Source organism: Colias philodice, chromosome 21, assembly GCF_061535455.1.
Source record: "Colias philodice isolate Cphi_HAF_F1 chromosome 21, ilColPhil1 Martin Lab GWU primary, whole genome shotgun sequence".
Classification (NCBI taxonomy): Eukaryota; Metazoa; Arthropoda; class Insecta; order Lepidoptera; family Pieridae; genus Colias; species Colias philodice.
The window spans coordinates 6,213,160-6,234,921 of NC_143106.1; the positions used below are offsets into that span (position 1 = coordinate 6,213,160).

Here is a 21,762-nt window from a genome sequence, read left to right on the forward strand (position 1 = left end):
TAATATTTGAAATACAATGCAAAAAATAACACTTTTGTCATAGATAAGAATCATGACTATTTTTTCCAAATTCAGGGACAACTAAACGTTGCAGAAGCAGAAGTCTGCTTATTTGCTGTTTGGACTGGAGTGAATCATTCGTTAAAAATAGAATATATAAAAAAGTATGTAACGTTTAGGCAAAATAAAATGATGGACCATTATCAAGATTTTATATAAATTGCCTACTGTCAGAATTGATTGATTCGAGACTTCAGCATTCGATGCCCATCAAGGACCCATCCTATATCATTCAAGCGATTGAAAAAAAAGAGATAAATCCAGTGCAACCGATAAAGCATCCACGCGGACGGAGTCGCGGGCGGAAGCTAGTCAGAAATAAATATCTTTTGTTTTCATTTGCGTATTTTTCTATTTTATAATTTTTTAACACAAACATTACATTTTTTTTATTATATACAAAATTTGTTTATCCGTTTTATTAGTTAAACTGAACAACTTTCACTAAGAAACTTAGGTCGAAAAAAATGTATAGAGTTATGCATTTTGTATGGAAAGCTTATTTTTTTATATTTCGTCCAAATTTCTTTGTAAAAGTTGATCAGTTATATAAACATGAAGTTGAAGATATCAATAGAAAGTATTCGCAAATTTTGTGTACTGATAAAAAAATCACCCGGTGTAATTTTCACGAAAATTGTTTCAAATTGTCATTTTTGGTACTTATTACGAATATTAAATTATACGAATGATTTAATTTTTAAAAATTAAGTGGAGCAACTTTCCCTTAGTACATTTGTATTATTTACATATAGGATGACAGGATGCATTTGTTTGCACTACTAGACCAAGCCCTTAAAGACTGATCAGTTATCAGCTATCAGTCAACGTTTGTCTATTCAAGGTAAGTTCGACAATGTTTGTAAAGCAAATCGATGGTATTAATAACCATTGGCAATATAGAATATCATCTGTATAATGTACTAATTAAAAGATCTTTAATTGTCACAATGCAATATTAGATTTAAACTTTAATTAAAACACCCCTTTTATATAAAAAATAATCCTATCATTTATGTATTTTTTCGATGTCTTTTTGTCTACTCTCTCTAATATGTACTCTACTCTATTATGTAGTTGAAAAGTTGCATTTTAAACTGCACAAAACAAAGTTGTCCTAAATATATCGTCGTCTTTTCATTCATATTCATATTTAACTTCCAATCGTTGTAATATTTCACTTAAATTAATGTCGTAAAAGCATCGTAATAATATCAGGAAATATGCGAATACATTCTGGAAATGCTACGATTTAACTTGAAAATGAAAACGTCTTTACATAAAAATTACATTACGAATGCCATAAAAATAAACGCAATCATATTTTGCTGACTGTACCAATTCTCATATGAATAAAACAATTCATTTTCAGTCCATAACCGTACGGATAGCAAGCGAGTAAAAAAAAATATAACTTTGCTTACTAAACATTACTTCTTCACAGGAATAAAAAATGCAATCTCTTTTGCCGACTGTACGTATGTAGGTTATAAAGTGCCAATACTGAGCTAGATGTCGAACAATGTAACGATTGTGGAATAGTTAGAAGTAATGGACCGGGAGATACTGACACAAAATTTCGAGTCATTTGTAACAGGATGGCGGTTCTACAGGGGTCTTAGTACGCAATGACAAAAAGAAAAACCGGCCAAGTGCGAGTCGGGCTCGCGCACAAAGGGTTCCGTAGCAGCAAATATAATAAATTACAGTTAAATCAACCTATCTCAAAAACTATAAGAGATACTTTGATCAAACCAAAAATCGTTGAAAGAGTTAATTAGCATGCATCACCTCTATTTTTTTTAGAATTTTATACCCCGTAGTTATAAAAATAGAGGGGGGGGGACATACTTTTTACGACTTTGAGAGCTGATATCTCAAAAACCGTTCACTTTAAGAAAAATGTTTTTTAGAAAACTTTATATCATTTTAAAAGACCTTTCCATTGATACCCCACACGGGTATGTACATCGAAAAAAAAAATTTCATCCCTCAGTTACATGTATGGGGGGCCCCACCCCCAATTCTTTTTTTTACTATTTAGTGTCATATTTTTGTAGCGGTTCATACAACACATATTCCCATCAAATTTCATCACTGTAGTACTTATAGTTTCCGAGTAAATCGGCTGTGACAGACGGACAGACGGACAGACGGACAGACGGACATGACGAAACTATAAGGGTTCCGTTTTTGCCATTTTGGCTACGGAACCCTAAAAACGATGGCGTGAACGCTGGTACCGGCGGCTTAGTCGCGTGGGCGTTAGTCGAACTCGTCGGAAAATAGCGAAAGTCAAACGATTTGTAACAGTATGGCACTTATTTTTCCTGTAAGTTTGAGGATCAACAAATATAAATACAAAATTTCAAAGATCTATGTGTTGGAAATCTTCACTTATATAAATTAATAATAAATTAAGTTTTCAAGTATGACAGCACTTTTTCCCCCTACTAGAAGTATGGCAAATATAATAATGGTCACATTTTATCAAATACTCTCCAAAAATCCAAATGCAATACTGGTACAAAAAGTTTGGCGAAATAAAAATTTTTTGCAGATTTTCGGCGGTATGGCGACCATTTGGAATCGGCCGAAAAGTATGGCATGGCGATTTTCGTAAATGGCTGCACGACGATAGTTACCTGTGCAAAAGTTAGCCTGGTACAAATGGTTGAATGATTGTTTTATTTAAATCAACACATTCGCGTCGGTATGGCGGGCTGTAAGTCACACCGGAAAAGTATGGCATGACACTACCGCCTACTACTTTTTTATGGGCTATCGGTAAATTCTAAAATTTTTGTGTTACAAATCGTTTGACTTTCGCTATTTTTCCGACGAGTTCGACAAACGCCCACGCGACTAAGCCACCGGTACCAGCGTTCACACCATCATTTTTCTTTTTGTCATTGCGTACTAAGACCCCTGTAGAACCGCCATCCTTGTTACAAATGACTCGAAATTTTGTGTCAGTATCTCCCGGTCTATAAGGCTTTGTTCAGGGATAGAAATGGCGGAAGATGAATTTGAAGGTATTGCTTGTTACATATTATAGTAGTCTTGTATATTTGATATGTTTAGTGGAACGCTGATGAGAGCTTCTTTCATTAGCATTTATTTTTAACTAGCATTCCGCCTGCGGCTTCGCCCGCGTTTTCAAAAAAAAACCCGCATAGTTCCCGTTCCCGTGGGATTTCCGGGATAAAACCTAGCCTATGTCACTCAGAAATGATGTAGCTTTCCAACAGTGAAAGAATTTTTCAAATCCGCCAAGTAGTTTCGGAGCCTATTCAATTCATACAAACAAACAAACAAAAAATCAAACCTTTCCTCTTTATAATATTTGTATAGATTAAAAAAATAAATATTCTTGATAATATAATTTTACATGCTGTTTCAATAGTGTTTACTTGTTTCTTCATCACAATGCGATCCTAGTAACAATAAAACATAATAATTTTATACAAATAAAATTAGGTTACAATTAGGTAATAGATACAAATCTTAATATATATTAATCTCGTGTCACAATGTTTGTCCTCAACGGACTCCTAAACCACTTAACCGATTATAATAAAATTCGCACACCATGTGCAGTTCGATCCAACTTGAGAGATAGGATAGTTTAAATATGTAGGTACCACGGGCGAAGCCGGGGCGGACCACTAGTATTATATAGTTTTTAATGAAATTATGAATAGTGTTTTTACATCCAGAATTCTTTACTTATTGCGAAAGTCGCTATCGCTTCAGTTACCGCTACTAGTATTTCTCACACCACACCCTAATCCTGATATTCCTAGCTACATTTACCACTCGGAAGTGTTTATTGTTGCAGCAAACAGCGGGGAATTCTAGACGCAAACTACGTTTATTTAAAACAAAGCAGCGATTAATATTATGTTGTAAATATTTAGAATTATTCAAGCGTTTTATTGTGGTTTTAGCATACAATTATACGACTGATTACTTCTGTAGTTTGTAATTACAATATTTGGAACGTGGGAACTATTTCTTAGTGTTTAATTATAATGAGAATAAACTGCTTTTTATTAATTTTACTTCAGTGAATAAATTTATGATTCCAATCTACAAATGAAATTGTTGAGACTCCAAAGACTGATTATTGGAAAGTTTTAAAAATAAAATCGTCAAACAAAACACAATGTTTCGTCAATATTGTTTTAGAGAACTACAAATATTTACTCTTCGTAAATATAGCAACTATGGCAATATATTATAACTTCCCCGTCTATAGCAAACTGACAAATTTTCAAGTAAATATACTTAAGTCGAGCCGTTTGTTTCAAATTCATGAATTTTGTATATATTGTCAAATACAAAGCTGGAAGCATATTGTATGGGATTCTAAGTAAATCCCAGTTGTAAAGTTTGCGTTTAAACTGTCCTATTTGTACTGAAATATTATTTTAATGTCATATACCTATAATTAATGTGGCCTAAAGCGCCGCTTTGTGAGAGTTAAGGTTTTTACGATTTTAACAATAATTTGAAAGATGCCTTGGTCTTATAATTGCCATATTAATTATTTTATTGTTTCATTTTATTTAGGTAGAAAGCCATAACCATGTGTATTTAAAAAAAGATATTCAATTTACTCATAGTATTTGTACCTAAATATTAATATTTATTTAAATCAACAAAATATAAAAGGAATATTCGGAAAGTGGTATTTGGGACGATAGTTCGATTTGGCCTCACCTTTATCTCACACGTAAATACAGTTTTAATACTTATATTTTTAATTTTATTAATCTCCAAATTACTCCTGCGAAAAACAGCCACGACCATGACATTTGCAATATGTAATTGCACTTGATAGGTACAGTAATATACTTCTTTAATTTTTTTTTATCGTATTACTCTACCTACTACATAAGAACAACAATATTATATGTGTAATCCCCTACAATTACTAGTAAACTTTATAACTTAATCAATTTCATTAAAGAAATTACTAGAACCTTACCTCTTAATAACAGCATATGTACAACCAACGGTCAATCCAATATTAAAAGCGCTCATCCATATCAGCGACATGTTTCAAACTGAACGAAACGTAGAGTACAATGTCACACAAATATTAACTTTACACTATTCACTGGGGACCCATTTACAGTTTAATAACAGAAACGGAGCATAGACAATTATCGAAAAAGCATTCCACGCGCAAACACAACTCAATTCCAATTTCGAACACTATTTTTAAAAACAAATGTCAAATTTTAACTATACCATTGATACCAATAAAAAATAAACTCTTTTACTTTTTTTTTATAAACAGCCAGTGTTTTTTTTTTCTTTTGAATAAGTACTGATACGCACAGACGATCGCAACCAAATGTTGAATTCGTAAGGTCCTTAACGCTTTAACTGGAATTTCCCCCGCTTCTTTCACAATGCTTTGCCATGCTCATCAATCATGGTGCAATAGGGGAAAACTTTTACGTTGATATGAGGTTTATCTAATCCTTTATTTAAACTATTACTGTTAGTGAGTGAGATACAACTAAAGATATTGCAGCTATTAATGTTACAAGTATGTGTAATAGCTCACATTAATCGTGGGCATAAATAGCAAACAAATCGTTTAAAATTTAAAATATATTTAAAAAAAAAAAATTAAATTTATTTAATTATTGCTTGATTGCTGATAAACGTGTTTTGTTGAAAAATTCTTAAAAATTCTCTTCCTGAGATTAACGCGTTCAAACAAACAAAAAAAATCGTCAGCTTTATAATATTACAAGTATAGATAGATGAACATAAAAATAGAACCAATATCGCTAGATTAAACAATCAAATAATTGAAGATTTGGCTTAGATAAAATACCATTAAAGTACGATTAGTGGAATACTTTTAGACAGTCCGGTTAAACCTTTACGTAATATGGGGTTGACGACAATATATAAATACCCTCAACATTAAAAAGGTTTTACTTGCCAAGTTACTTCATTAATTATTATTACTATAAAAACGTAGAGTTTGTTTTAATCGTGTTAATGTTCTGTACTACCGTGTTTTGACAAATTCTTTGAATTCCATGGCTTAATAATTCAAAACAGAAACATGGCGATACAAGCTAATAAAGTAGAGTAAAAGAAGATAGAGACGATAAACAGCCCAGCGAGTAATTTACTACATTTGTGATGAAGAATGCATCGTACATCGTGTAGATCTATACAATATTTATTTATTTATGATAGCTCAAGTTTTTACAGAAACAAGGCAACAATGCAGACTAAGTATAAATGATAACTATTAACTACAAGAGAGAACTTTTCATTTTAGTTCATTAGGTCTATATGTGGTACAGTTAAAAAGAGATGAGTCAGAAACGATACTAATAAGATCTATTATCTCTCAGCTGTTTGTGGCATTAATTTCTTCTTATATTACGTACTGTAATTTCTGCTCGATTGTCCTCTGACTACAGAAGCTGCTACCTTTGTTGATGCATTTAATTTGTATTAAATAAGTGAAAAAACATTCAGAATATATCAGATAATACCTACGTACTAGTATAATATATAGTGCAGAATTGTTTCGCAGTAACAGATACTCTACTTATGTCGAAATTTTTCATTACGTTATATTAAAAAGCAGAGCTCAAAAGCTCGAAAGACCACCTATTAAGCTACATAAACGAAATTTCTCATAGTCATCGTGTGTAAAATTGAAACTTATAATAATAGAAAAATGTAGAAAGGCATAACGAATTGTAATGGAGTTTCTTGCCCCGGTAAAAGGCACTCGTGGTGGCCTACGTGCAAATGGTCACGCATTCCATGTACAGACAGACAAAGAAGTGCATTTCACCTTTTACTCTGTGGTATTCTAATAAAGTTTATTTACAGGGAATTAAATAAAAAAAATAAAAAATAAAATTATATTTATTTGCCAAAAGAAGGTTATTAAAATATATACAGATTATGACAGCGGACCCCGCACTAGGCACAGCCTGTCTCGCGGGGCCATAAAACGATTATACAATAAAAATGGAGGTTCACATAGGGTCCAACACGTATAATACAATGCAACTTTGAACATCAGTACGGTATGGTCACTTAAAGTAATAGTATTAATAATAAAAGTTATATGCTTATTTATACAATTGTACAGTTAAAGTATTCTTAGGATCTGTTCTGTCTGCTTATAGTCTTTGGACACTAGAATGCTTATCAATTTAGATTTAATATTGAGTAATGTGAATTGCCGGAAGTTAACAAGTTTACTGAATTTGTTATACAAGAATGGGAACATAAAATTTTGAAAACGTTTGGAAAAGAAACATTTGGTCAATGGGGTTGGTGCTCTTAATAGCCGTTTCGAGTTATTTGTGTAAAAATTAGATTTTAAGAGTTTTTTGTGCATTGAGATGATTGCATGTAAAATATAAAGTCCTCTAACATTTAAAACATTAGCATCCCTGTAGAGAGACACTGTAGGATAGATTGGGGGCTTTCGCAGCATAACTTTTAAAATGGAACGGTGAGCTCTCTCTAGTTTGATAATAACCGAGGCTGAGGCGGCTCCCCATACAGAAATGCAGTAGGTTATTAATGATTGGCATAATACCTTATATATGGTCATAAGTTGGTGCTTATCAACTTTGGTTCTGAGAGTTTTCATTACATATATCAGGCGTCTTGTTCGAGTTGACATAGCGTTAATATGCTCATTAAAGGTGAGTTTTTCGTCCAGTATAACACCAAGGTATTTTATAGAATCTGACCTGGTAATTTGATCACAATTACAGCCGCTGCCAATGCTATCGTGGTGAGTAGATTTACCGCACATGTGAATGAAAAACTTTGGGAGAGATTTAGGAGCTGTTGCCCTGGTTTTATGAAAGCATAGAAATTTCGTCTTGGTAGCATTGAGGGAGAGGAGATTATTATTAAGCCACAACATAATTTGGGACATACCTTTTTGGCTTTTATGAAAAACTTCAGCCCAGCTCGGGCCATGAAATAAAATCGCAGTATCATCTGCATAACATATAATATTTGCATCGGTAGGAGGGAGAGAAATGAGATCGTTTAAATATATTAGAAAGAGGATCGGTCCGAGAATGCTTCCTTGGGGAACACCAAACGTGACGCGATCTGGCGAACTAACGTACGAGTTAATTCTCACACGCTGCGTTCTTCCCTGAAGGTAGCTTCTGAACCAATCCAGTGCACATCCTCTTATACCGACACCTTCCAATTTCCTAATCAAGATTGGAACTGAGACGGTGTCGAAGGCCTTACTCAGATCAAGAAATACTCCGACACACACCTGCCCGCTGTCTAGGGAAGAGCTTATTGTGTTCACTAACTCAGAGACGGCATTTTCAGTAGACTTTCCTTTCCGGAAGCCATACTGATGCCCAGCTAGGAGGTTATGTGATTCCAGAAAAGAGACCAATCTTTTGTTCACGCATCTTTCCAAAATTTTGGAAAAACTGGGAAGTAGAGAGATTGGTCTAAAATTACTAGGTTCAGAAGCGGGACCAGATTTATGTATCGGGGTAATAATTGAAGATTTCCATACCTCCGGGAAAACACCTGATGACATGCTGAGATTAATGATTGATGTCAAGGGTAACAATATGCAGCTCGCTATCTTTTTTATAAAATCATTATTTATATTGTCATATCCTGGTGCGCTATTTCTACAAAGACCATTAATGATGTCCAGGACTTCTTTTTCGTCCGTAGGATTCAAGAAGAACGAGTCAACCGGAGAATTCGATGGAATGAAGTTTGAAGCAAGAGATTCTTCTGTGGTATTCAATTGATTTAACTTTGACGTAGCAAGATTTTGACCGATATTTGAGAAATAATTGTTGCAAATGTTTACCGATTCAAGAGGATCGGTCTTGATATTTAAAAGGCCAGAGGAACAAGTTTTTGAGCTATTTAAATGTGCTATGCGTTTTATGGCTTCCCAGTAAGGTCGGGGGTTATTTTTATTTTCAGAAAGTGTTTTGCTGTCGAATTCATCTTTGAGACGTCGCAAGAGAGAGATGTAAAAGTTTCTGTAGCGTGAGAAAATTCGCTTTTTTATCGGGTTTTCAGGGTCCTTTCGCAATTCGGAATGTAATTTGTCTTTGTGCCTACCACATCGGATTAAACCTGGAGTCATCCAAGGCTTTAGAGTGTTTTTAGAACGGCTGATTATGTTCATACTAGAGTGTTTTCCTATGATGTCGGTAATATTCGTCATGAAAGTTTCGGCTGCAACTGATGCTGAATTGCATTTAAGGACCTGACTCCAATCCACCTGAAGAAGATCTTGCTTCACGGCGTCTATATTTATTTTTTTATGAATGCGTTTCGAGTTCGAGATTTTATGTTTACTGTTACTAATCCCCAGCATAACAAGATCGTGGTCGGTAACATCTGATTTAGAAAAGAAATAAAGAAAGAAAGAAAATCATTTTTATTAGGTACACCACATAGAACATAAATATAACAAAATTTAAAAAGAAATAACACGTAAAAAAAATAAAATAAAGACTAATGAACAAAAATAATTAAACTAAGACACGAAAAGAAATTAGTGTGGCGACCTAAATGGTGAGGCCCTCAGCATATGTCATGTCGACATGGTCGGCATAACGCTGGTTTTCAGTGCCCCCCACAACACAAAACAGGGCAGAAGCCCAAAGTGTCCCCTAACCGTGACTGTTGCTAAATATATACAGAAAAAATAATAAGTATTAAATAGAAACAAAATCATCTACAGAATATTCATATATATACTATAATGGAACATATAAAAATAAAAACATTATAATAATAATAAATAAAAGTAAAGAGATATATATTATATACTTGAAAATACTTATAAAATATCATTAAATAAATGTATATTAGCCCGATATACAACGCAACTAGGCTTGTTTGACGAATTCGTTTATCAAGTGTGCTTTATATTTATATTTGAAAGAATTTTTTGACACTGATTCACGTATCGGCGGCGGAAGATTGTTCCAGCACTTCGTTGCGTTGTATACAAAACTACCTCTAAAAGCAGTTGTATGGAACTTTGGCATAAGTAGCTTGTACGTGGACCCTCTTGTTAAGTACGAGCCTTTTCTGTCACTCATCCACCCAAGCTTACAGTAAAGGTATTTAGGCATCTGGGATGTTACCACTTCAAAAAGCATGACAGCGAAGTGAAGGCGTCTGCGTCGTTCCATGTTGAGCGTTTTTGCTTTGATCAGATATGGCGTAACGTGATCTCTCGAAGGTATGTCCCAACAGAAACGAGCGCAGGCGTTCTGAACGCGCTGTATTGCAGTCTTAGTTTTTTTAAGCAATCTTGTACCGTACATGGTGTCCGCGAAATTGAATTTCGAGAGTATAAGTGCCTCGCACAGCCTTGAACGTAAGGGTGCGGTAATGTAGGGTTTTATACGATACAACAGCTTTAATCTATAGAAACAGTTTGAAATGGTGGTATGAATGTGTTTCTCGAACCTCAAATTTTCATCGAACACGATCCCAAGATTGCGAGCTTCCCTAACGCGTTCAATCAACTGCCCCTCTACACTGATAAGCGGATTATATCTCGCCACTTTTTCAACCAAAATCGGTGTTCCTAATAACATAAATTTGGTCTTCGCAGGATTAATAACCAGAGAGTTTTTCTCCGACCATTTTGAAATACGCTGAAGGTCTGAGTTTAATTCGGCAATAGCTTCAACAGTTCGAGATGGATGAAAAGATATATATAATTGTATATCGTCTGCGTATGAATGGTACCGGCAATATCTTATTTCGCGCGTTATATCCGTACTATACAGAATGAAAAGTAGGGGACCCAGGATGGAGCCTTGCGGAACTCCTCTGGTCACGCTACTTTGCCTGGAATATGCAATTGAACCATCTTCCTTGCGGATGACTACAGTTTGAGTACGTTTGTTGAGATAACTACCGAACCAGCTAATTGTTTCCTTACTAAACCCATAGTACGACATCTTGGATAGAAGAAGCGGAATATTGATGGTGTCAAAAGCTCTAGTGTAGTCAAGGAACACAACAGCAGTACTCATGCCCGTGTCTTGCGCCTTCAGGATGTTATCTACAACTTCAGTCAGTGCAGAGGCAACACCACGTCCCTTCCTGAACCCTGACTGCAAATCGGATAATACTCCATTTTGCTCTAAGAACTGGATTAACTGATTGTGTACTATCCTCTCTATCACTTTCGAGAGACACGGAAGCACACTGATCGGCCTCAGATCTTTTGAGGTCAATGGATTGTCATTTTTAGGTATAGGATGTACCAGTGCACTTTGCCAAAGTTCAGGAAACTGATGCGTACGGAAGGACGTGTTTATGATATGCGTGATGACTGGCAGGATTTTGGAGGAAGTAAGTTTTAACATATCCAGGGACATGTCATCGACTCCAACTGCTTGAGACTTCAAGGTTTGTAAGGCTTTAAGTACAGTGTTCTCATTAACAGATTTTAATGAGAAGGTGGCGTTACAGTACCGGTGAAATTCGTAATAAGTCAACGTCGATAGGTCAGATTTGTTGTTGCCAGGAACATTAAGAAAGTCACAATTTAATTTATCGGGATCATTGAAATGCGATGGTAACTTATTATCCTTTTTAGCTTTAATTACGACTTGTTCCTTAATGTGCTTCCACAATTTAGGCGGGTTATTGATATTACTATTAACATAATTGTCAAAGTATGACTGCTTTTCTCTATGCAGAGCCTGGCTGACGATACTTTTTAGTTCTTTGTAATATGCCTTATGTTTACCTTCTTTACTTCTTCTGGCTGTAACTTGCGCTTCGTCTCGAGTTTTCATCATCAATTTAATGGTATCAGTAATCCATGGATGAAACTTGCGTTTTACATATTTCACTTTTCGAGGAGCGTGATGATCAAAAATTATTTGGATGTATGTTGTAAGAATCTTAACCATCTCATCAACATTATTCATTTCCATAATTGTGTGCCACCTTACTTCTTCTAGGGTCGCTTCAAAACTCTCCATGTCAATATCTTTCAGAGACCTGTACGTTATCCATCTAGGGATATATTTGTCCTTGGGTATATTTAATGTACAAGAAACAAATGCATGACTGCTCAGGGCGCTGACATGCTCAACGACAACGTGCGATGCTGCAATATTCGTGCATATCAAATCCAGCAACGTCTCGCTTTTATCCGTGAAGTGTGTTGGTTCAGATATAAGTTGAGTGAGATTCATCGTATGCAAAAAACTCTCAAGTTTGGAGAAAGAAACGTGTTGCTTATTTAAAAAGTTAATGTTGAAATCCCCTAAGAGCACTATATTGTCGGACCACATGAAGGAACCAAGAGATTCGATCAAGGCATCCAAAAATATCTGAACATCGAGCCAAGGAGGTCTATATGCTGTTCCCAATACAACCGTTTTACCCTGAACTGTGGTTTTCACCCACATTTGCTCGACTTGCAAGGTTATAGGATGTTGCAGTGTTTTAACTACCATACCCTCCTTCACGTAAAATCCAACACCGCCCCCGCGATTACGGATACTTCTCGAGCGTGGTATATGTCGCAGCCTATAGCCGGGAACAAGTGGCGCACGACCCTCTTCACCCTCGCGAAGCCAGGTCTCGTTGACCGCCAGTATATCCACCCGAAGTCGGTCTAGTGCGACGACAAACTCATCATGATGGGTTCCAAGAGAGCCAGGATTGATGAAACCAACCTTTAATTTATTTTTAATACTGAATGTGACTAATAATTATTGAATGTACAATAAAGTTTATACTATGGACAAGGTAAATGAATAACACTATATTATGTATAATACTATTAATACTGTTTGGGATAATAATAATATATACTACGATAAATGTAATAGTGGCTTTTATATGATTAAAGAAGATTATTATAACAATTAATTGATGGGTAATATGAATAACAATGTAATATACGATAACGTTTAAAATATAGACAAGATAAATGGATAAAACTATAATACTCTGTATAAATCTGTACGTGATACTGTATACTATAATAAATGGAATATTTGTGTTTATAGTGTCACTATAATTAATGAAAATTATTATTTGAATTAAATGCTGGATACGAGCGTCGTACATTAAGGTGTGATTGTCACAGCATAAACTTATAAATCGTTTACAATACACAAAACATGAATGCTCGTTTAAGACAATATTATATTTATTATTACGTACATAAACTTTGTCTTTTTTCAATGCCATGTTACACAGACCTTGGTCGCCACCCAATAAACTTAATACAATTATACTACAAGTGCTTATTCTATATAATATATTAACACAATCTTTGTTGATGAGATACGTACGCAATATTAAGACACCAATATTTGATACATTATTTGTGTAAAAAGTACCAAAAACCACAACATGAATTTTTATATTGTTATATAATATCTTAAATGAAAACAAACATCCATTACAATAAAACCGTGACGTAACCGAAGCCATACTGTTACAGCTTGAAACTACATAATATGCATACACATAGATCATCACGCATTCATACTTACAACCCAGAACAATGTACATCTTAATTTTAATATTAATCAAACCAAACAGTGTATTTAAAAAATGTTGTACTAGGAAAAATACAATATAACTCGCTTCAACATTAGAGGACAATATTATACATTTATAAAGTTCGTATAAAATGTAAAAACAAAAATAAAAACATATATCAATTCTATATGGATAGATAAGTTTATAAACTTTAATGAAAAGGTAAACATAATGAAAAGTTGTCATCACGTTATTATATCTAATACATAATATGGAACAGCAAAAATAGACAAGTGCAGGAGCTTTGTGCAAACCTAACCATGCCCAAAAATTTTATTTATGTCATCCTCGCAACGGATGCGATGAGATGATTCTTTCGAATCACGCTTGACGTATATTCGACCTTCTTTAGTCCATACGTATCGCCATTTTCGACTAGCAGCGGTCTCTCGGGCAATATGGAAAAGCCTGCTGTTGAAATAAGTTAGATGTTCGTTCACATAAAACCGCCGCGTAGCCCCTGCGATACCCGTACCAGCGGTGTCGGCGCCGCGCCGAACGCGCGCCGCGCGCAGGAACTCGTCGCGTACATGGCGGCGCGTGAGCCGGACCGCAATGGTGCGGGGGCGCGCGGGGCTCACAGCTCCGTCCGAGCTAGACTCTCGCATGTTTCGCTGTCTACCCAAACGATGCACACTCACAATATCACGTTCGTCTAGTTTAAGACTTAGTTTATTAGCAAGTGATATAGCAATATGGGTAAGATTCTCGCCGTTAGTCTCTGGAACTCCCGATATACAAACATCATGCAATAATTGTTGTTGCTCCGAATCGTTTAGGCGCTTTTCTAACGCAGCGACAGCGATTTACAAACTATTGGAATTTTATCGAGTTGAGTTTTAGTGAATATATGGTCGAGACATGTTTTATTGTGAGTAGGGACGTTGATATCACTTTCATAACCTAGTTCAGCCATGATACAAAGATATTCAGAAGAAGTATCTTGTGTTTGTGATGTGGGGAGTATATCTATATTTATGTCTCCGGTGAAGATGTGACAAGGAAAGTTTTTTTGACAACGTAAGGTTTGAGATAAAGATTGAAGGAAAAGGTTTGGATTTAAAGAGGGTGATCTGTAAACCGCAAGGATTGAAAAGAAATCAGCTATTTCAATGTATAGGTTTACACAATCGGTAATTTCGAGTTCCTTTGCTATTGCTGTTAAATTATTTTTTACGTAGATCACTATTCCGCTAGCTCTATTACTATGCTTTGACGTGTGGAACGAGTTGTAGTTATACATTTGGTTGATGATAGAATGAGGAGTCAGCCAGCACTCGGTTAGAATTATAACGTCAAATTCAATTTTGGTACGAGCCATAGTTATTAAAAAGCTGTCAAAATTCTTATTAAGACTTCTTATGTTGGTTGCAATAACATTGAGGTCAGAATGAGAAAGAATATCTGTGCAGAATTCTGGTGAATCTTTAATTTGACATATTTTATTATTAGAACTATCTATGTCCTGTATAACTTGTAAGTCAATCATTATTATGTTTTTTATATTTAGATGAATTTGAAAAGAGAATAAAGTTCCAGCAAACCTTAAAGAGATAATAAATAACTAAGAATGAGATAGTTCCAAAGTGTGATGCTAACAGAGACAAATTCAAGACTACCAACCATTTAAAACCCATAAACACCACGAAACAATTAAAACTAATACAGGGCTTGACAAGCAACAGTGTACAAATAACAACAACAAATATAGCATATTCACATAACCAAGGAAGTGTAAATAAAGTGTCAACTTTTAAGCTTAGAACAGATTCAATGATAAACCAACAAAAGATTAGTACAGTAAACAAGCTCCGATTTATATCTTCATCGGCATTATAAAAATTGAGACAAAAGTATCTATACAATAAAAAACAAGAAAAATTTAGATCAAGTAAAACTGTAAATAATAAATTTTTACTTTTAAGAATAATCTGTAGTAGTTTAGAATATACCATTGAATTATTAATAAAATAAACAAAAAAGAAGAATATCAAATTTAAAATAAAAACAGGAATGTACGCATGGAATGGTTTCCTTAGAGTTATCTTAATATTTAAATTTATATTTTCAGTCTGACTTGGGAGGGCAGATCCGATGGAGGTCATCATAGGATTGAATTGGAATTGCAGGGCTCCCAGTGTATTTTCGAAAATAAATAGTTCCGTTTTTGATCCAGCAATATTTGAATGAGTGGGTAATGGCTGATTTACGCGCTTCACGAAACAACAGTCTTCTATCCCTTGTGAGCCTTTCGTTAATGTATACCCTTCTTTCTTGGCCTTGACCAATTATATCCTTGCTCACGAGATTTCTTCTTGATTTACCGGATTTTAAAAACTCGTCACGCTTTAATTTTCTTGTAAAGTGGATCGTAAGCGGTCGAGGAGCAGTAAGATCCTGGATATTGCTATCGGTCTTCTCTAGCCGTCTGCGTGTTCCGGATCTAGATACATTGTCAAGGTCCGCCTCTGACATGTTTAGACCAATTTTATTAGCTAAGGTTAGAGCAATATGCACGGGATTTTCGTTAGGCATTTCTTCAATTCCAATCACTTCTATAGATTTTGTAAGCATGGATTGTGATTTATTATCGAGTTGTTGTTTTAGTTGGGATATAGTTATTTGGAGATCTTCGTTTTCACGATACTTTTCTTCAATAAGTTTAATTTTCACGTCTTGGCTCTCAATTTTTGCAGAAATTCCTTCTAGTTGGGCCTGGTAATTGTTCAGTGTTGTAACAACCCTTTCCAAGTCAACTTTAAAACTAGACATAGACTGACGGAGCAGTCTCATTTCTTCGGCAAGAGTTTGCATGTCATGAGACCCAGCTGGTTGAACGGCAGCCATAGAACCAGACTGCGGGCTACTAAATTTGCTGATTTTCTTACGTTTGGTTATATTGTCCTCCACTGCAGAAGTGCGCACCGGAGTTGTTGAGTTATCTCCGCCTTTTTTTAATGTAGCTTGACAATTAGGACATATAAAACGCGTCTTTTGTTCTGTTGTCAAAGCCGTAGGGCTGACGCAGAGGAGATGAAATAATTTATCACAATTCTCTGAAGCGCAGGTTAAATAGTTTTTATCTCTGATTGCGAGGAGGCAGGCTGAGCAGTTTTTTTGAGAAGACATTATTCAGTTTTATTAATTATACACTATTTGATCACGTATAAATGGATGGTTTATTTATTAATCGGTTATTATATTATAGTCTAGTTATTTTATAAAATCACTTATTAATTTGTTTTGCACGTTCAGTACAGTCAGTATGCCGCACAGTGTGTAAGCACAGTCACGCGGTGAGGTCATGCGCAAAAGCGGAGCGGTGAGTCATAAGCGGAGCGACTCAGCGAGTGATCGGCTTAGCAACGCGTTTAAATAATAACGTTTAACTGCACTTATCTGATATTACTTTAGTTATACTGCACTGATTTTGAGGATTGTTGTAGCACTTTCACGGTTGTGATGAGTGATAACTGAGTCTATGTGGGATAATTATAAACTTGCAAGTAAAAAGTAAGTTACGTGAAAAAAGACTGTACGCGACGTGTGGACCGTAAGGCGCGACGGCGTTAACTCAATTATAATTTATTGTTTTCATTTCATTAACTCTATCGTCGATCAGTTCAATATTTCTAAAAACTGTATCTTATATTGAATTTATAAATAAGTGTGCATTGATAACTCTTCATATAAGAATAACCAACAAATTATTTTAATTTTAAAAGTACATGTATGTAGAAAATAGCGTATTAGATTCGATTGCGCCATTTTAAAATAAAATTACAATTTTCACGCTCTTTCTCTACAGCCAAAAACTCTGGAAACTTTTCAATGCCGCCTCCCTGTCTATCTATTTCTAAAAGTAATTTATCTAGATTATAATTACATTGAACATATAAAAAACCAGTTTGCAGATTGAAATTTGCTATAAGATCTGTAACATTTATAGACAGTTAACTTATCACACAACCAAAGCCTCTATGTGTACTATTTCACCAATAATGAGCAAGGATGTGTTTGTAAATAACCAATAATATGGTTTCAAGCTTCAAACTAATTGAGGCGACATGATTGGTTCTTTACAAACATATTCCTTGCTGCACATCCTCGCACATTATTGGTGGAAAAGCACCCTTATCCTCTAATGAATCCCAAAATGTGTTGGTAAGCGCATAACTTGAGAACGGCTGAACCGATTTCGATAATTCTTTTTTTATTATATTCCTTGAAGTACGAGGATGGTTCTTATGAAGAGAAAACGTAAATATGTACCACGGGCGAAGCCGGGGCGGACCGCTAGTCTTCTTATATATAAAAATGAATCGCAAAATGTGTTCGTAAGCGCGTTACTCGAGAACGGCTGAATCGATTTCGATAATTCTTTTTTTATTATGTTCCTTGAAGTACGAGGATGGTTCTTATGTAGAGAAAACGTAAATATGTACCACGGGCGAAGCCGGGGCGGACCGCTAGTAGTTCATAAAAACCACTTTAATTTCAATTTAACGCATTTTATTTCGACCACCGCACAGCTTAAATAAAATTGTCACAAATGGAATTAGATATTCATAAAAAAAATGTCTGCCAGAGACCTAAAACAACAAAGATAAAGGATATTTGCCTGCCGAGGTCCTGTGTCAATATACCACTTGAAAAAATGCTTCGTAACTTGATGGAACTCAAAAACCTTACTCAGGAGGATTTCGTTCAAATGAATTGTTTAAACGTATTGTCGTTTAAGTATTTAATTTTATAATATTCTTAGCAGTAATCTAAAGAAATCGTTTGCTAACAATTTAAACATTGATTTAGAGAACCTCTAAGATTTAATTTAGATCACTAATTCAAATCAATTTTAGATTAGTTTCGGTATAATAAAATATACTGGAAAGTCGAATATTTATATGTTTAAACGATGTATTAAAATTTAAATTATAAATTTACACACAAAAAATACAAACGTAAGTATTTTATTTGTCTTCTAGTAAAAAAAAAAAAAACATTTACTCTTTCTCATTAAAATATTATCTACCTTCATAGTTCTATAATAACTTCAATAGTAAAAGGCCAATATAACAATACCATTTCCATTTACCTATTGCATTCAAAGGCAAAGTGCAATACAATCTTTACATCAATTCTAAACCATTTGAACTTGCAATAAGCTTTATATTCGCTTAACAATGAAGACAATGCTTTCAAGTCACGGTAAAGCCTTCCCTTCGACTTCATCAAGGCAAAAGAGTGTTTTAGACTTGTTAAAATGCAAATTTATTTCCATAATATACGGGATATTCTTCTAATATCTTAATATATATAAATCTCGTGTCACAATGTTTGTCCTCAATGGACTCCTAAACCACTTAACCGATTAAAATAATATTCGCACACCATGTGCAGTTCGATCCAAGTTGAGATAGGATAGTTTAAACATGTAGGTACCACGGGCGAAGAAGGGGCGGACCACTAGTAGATTATAAATTAGGCATTAAATTATAAATCCGATTTCGTTTAAGATCAATATAAATTGGTAACTTTCAGTTGGTAGATGCCATTGATAATTTCAACAACTATTACCTACTACCAATACAAAAACAGTACACTATATTTTACTTAAATGACCTCTAATGACCAAATGTAACACAATATAAAATAATAAAATATAAATTATAACATTTCCCACTTAAGTATGATAATAAATGGAGAGTACCAATACCATAATAGAAAAGCTTCATTGAATATCGACCAATAACCGATATATCGACGTTATTTTAACGTGTTAACCATAAAAATTAAAAATACTAAACTATAAATTATAATATGTCCCACCAAATTATTCCCGCGAAAATAAACATACAATTATATCACCATAACAATATAATCTAAAACCACCGATTGCCGAACATTGACCGACATCTCGGTCAAGTACAGCAACATTTCGGCTTTCCGGGTCACAGTCAAGTTGAGATCAAATCTGACCTGAATACCTACATGTGGTTCACACATTAATCATGTACTTATATCACTTCAATAGAAGATTTATTATGGAAAAGAAAATTAAAATATTGATGAGAAAAACTACCAAAGAAATGTTCAAAAGAAGATTTATTTATGAGAAGCAGTTATAGGTTCTAATATTTATTTCGTGGTTAGTAGTTATTAATAACAGAATCGTGATGAGAAAAGTTTAAATACCTAAACATAGAGAAGTCGTTGTTGATTAGAAAATAATACTTTTCGTGATAGGTATTTATTATGTTACAGTTCAAATTTACCGGTAACGAAATTTTTAAAACCTAAAATACAATGTTAAACCTCAAGGAATTCTATAAAAATATTTATATTGCGAATAGGATTACTTGAATCGGTAAACTTAAATTTGTCAATGGTACTTATTACAACGCCATCTATAAATAAATCAAGAAACTCATCGCTGTTCCCATGCTTCGCTTATGAACTTTCATCCGATACCGCGAGATGACACTATTACCAATTTATACATGAAGTTAGAAGTACCTGTGTAAACAGATCAAAGCATCATTAACGAAATGACCTTCATATATACACCATCAATCATCATTCATACTAATGCATTGCGCCTTTTCCAGTTCCTACATATTTATAAGCTTAGAAACTCACCCAGTATAGCTCTTAAATGGCCTTCCAGCGTTTGCAGGACCGTCATCTTGATCTCCTTCACCGACTTGCCCAGGAACTGTTCGCAGGCTGTTGTCAGCAGCTCGTCTTCATTCATGATCTTGCATTGGGCCACTCCGGTGACCGTGAGCGGCACTCCCTGGGCCGTTTCCACGTATTCGCACATGGGGTTTAGGGTCATAACCTGGATACAATAATTACGTGTTTGAAAATTTGGTTTTAAAGAATTCAACAAAACAGAATTAACTAAACCTACTGTACTACAGATTAGAATTGCCATTTCATATTATCAAGATCCAGATTATCGTCTACATTAATAAAAGACTTATATACAAATAAGAAGATTTATACAATAAGCTTGATAATAATTAAATAATATATTCAGTTCTTAATTATAATTCAACTTAATTGTTACTGTTTCTATGTGCATTACTTACACTACTTATTTCAATTAGTAAGAGCAATTTACACTTTAAAACACCCTTATTATATATCATAATAATATATCAATATCATTACAATTCAGCTCATACAGTAAAACGAAAGTCATACCTCAAGGGAGATACGCTGTACATCCGTGACGAGCCACCAGGCCCACGCCCATCCACCGACGATGCGCTTCTGCATAGAGCCGAAACAACCACCTGTAAGCAAATTGAATTTATATTACTCACTAGCGGTCCGCCCCGGCTTCGCCCGTGGTACATATTTACGTTTTCTCTACATAAAAACCATCCTCGTACTTCAAGGAATATAATAAAAAAAGAATTATCGAAATCGGTTCAGCCGTTCTCGAGTTATGCGCTTACCAACACATTGTGCGATTCATTTTTATATATAAGACTAGCTGTGCCCCACGGTTTCACCCGCATTGCTCCGCTCCTGTTGGTCTTAGCGTGATGATATATAGCTTATAGCCTTCCTCGATAAATTGGCTATCTAACACCGAAAGAATTTTTCAAATCGGACCAGTAGTTCCTGAGATTAGCGCTTTCAAACAAACAAACTCTTCTAATTATAAGTAAATATGGAATTATAATTTTTCACTTTTTACAAATATTTAGTACTTGTACATTGTATTTCGTTCTGTCTACTATGATTGTACCTACTGTGTACATAAAGCTCTATGTATTTTCATTTAACCACAATATACTGATAAAACTAATAAAATTGATTTTTGATGTTTATGTCAGTACCAGCAATTCATAAGACTACTGAAATACAATTAAAAGTTGATTAATTATTTTTACATAGTTAATCTGTAAACAAATTGATATTTGTATTGTACATTCTTTATTTCATCTGAAAACAATTTTCCACTCGACTTCACAGAAAAACACAAACAACTATTATCGAACTGATAATATCTAAATAATAATATAATTGACTTTTCACTTTCTTAGCATCTATTTACCCTATTTGCTAACTTTCACC

The 21,762-nt window shown here is 34.5% G+C and overlaps 1 protein-coding gene across 4 annotated transcripts in view; it reads right to left on the reverse strand.

The window, feature by feature from the left end:
• Flo2 (flotillin-2) overlaps positions 1–21,762 on the reverse strand; it is a 236,811-nt gene that overhangs the window by 31,076 nt on the left and 183,973 nt on the right. For all 4 annotated transcript variants that reach the window (XM_089708744.1, XM_089708741.1, XM_089708742.1 and 1 more), the window contains exons 2-3: positions 20,881–20,972; positions 20,311–20,512 (exon numbers count right to left, since the gene is read on the reverse strand). In XM_089708744.1, coding sequence (XP_089564870.1) covers positions 20,311–20,512; positions 20,881–20,972 — 294 coding nt within the window. The remainder of the gene's footprint in view (positions 1–20,310; positions 20,513–20,880; positions 20,973–21,762) is intronic.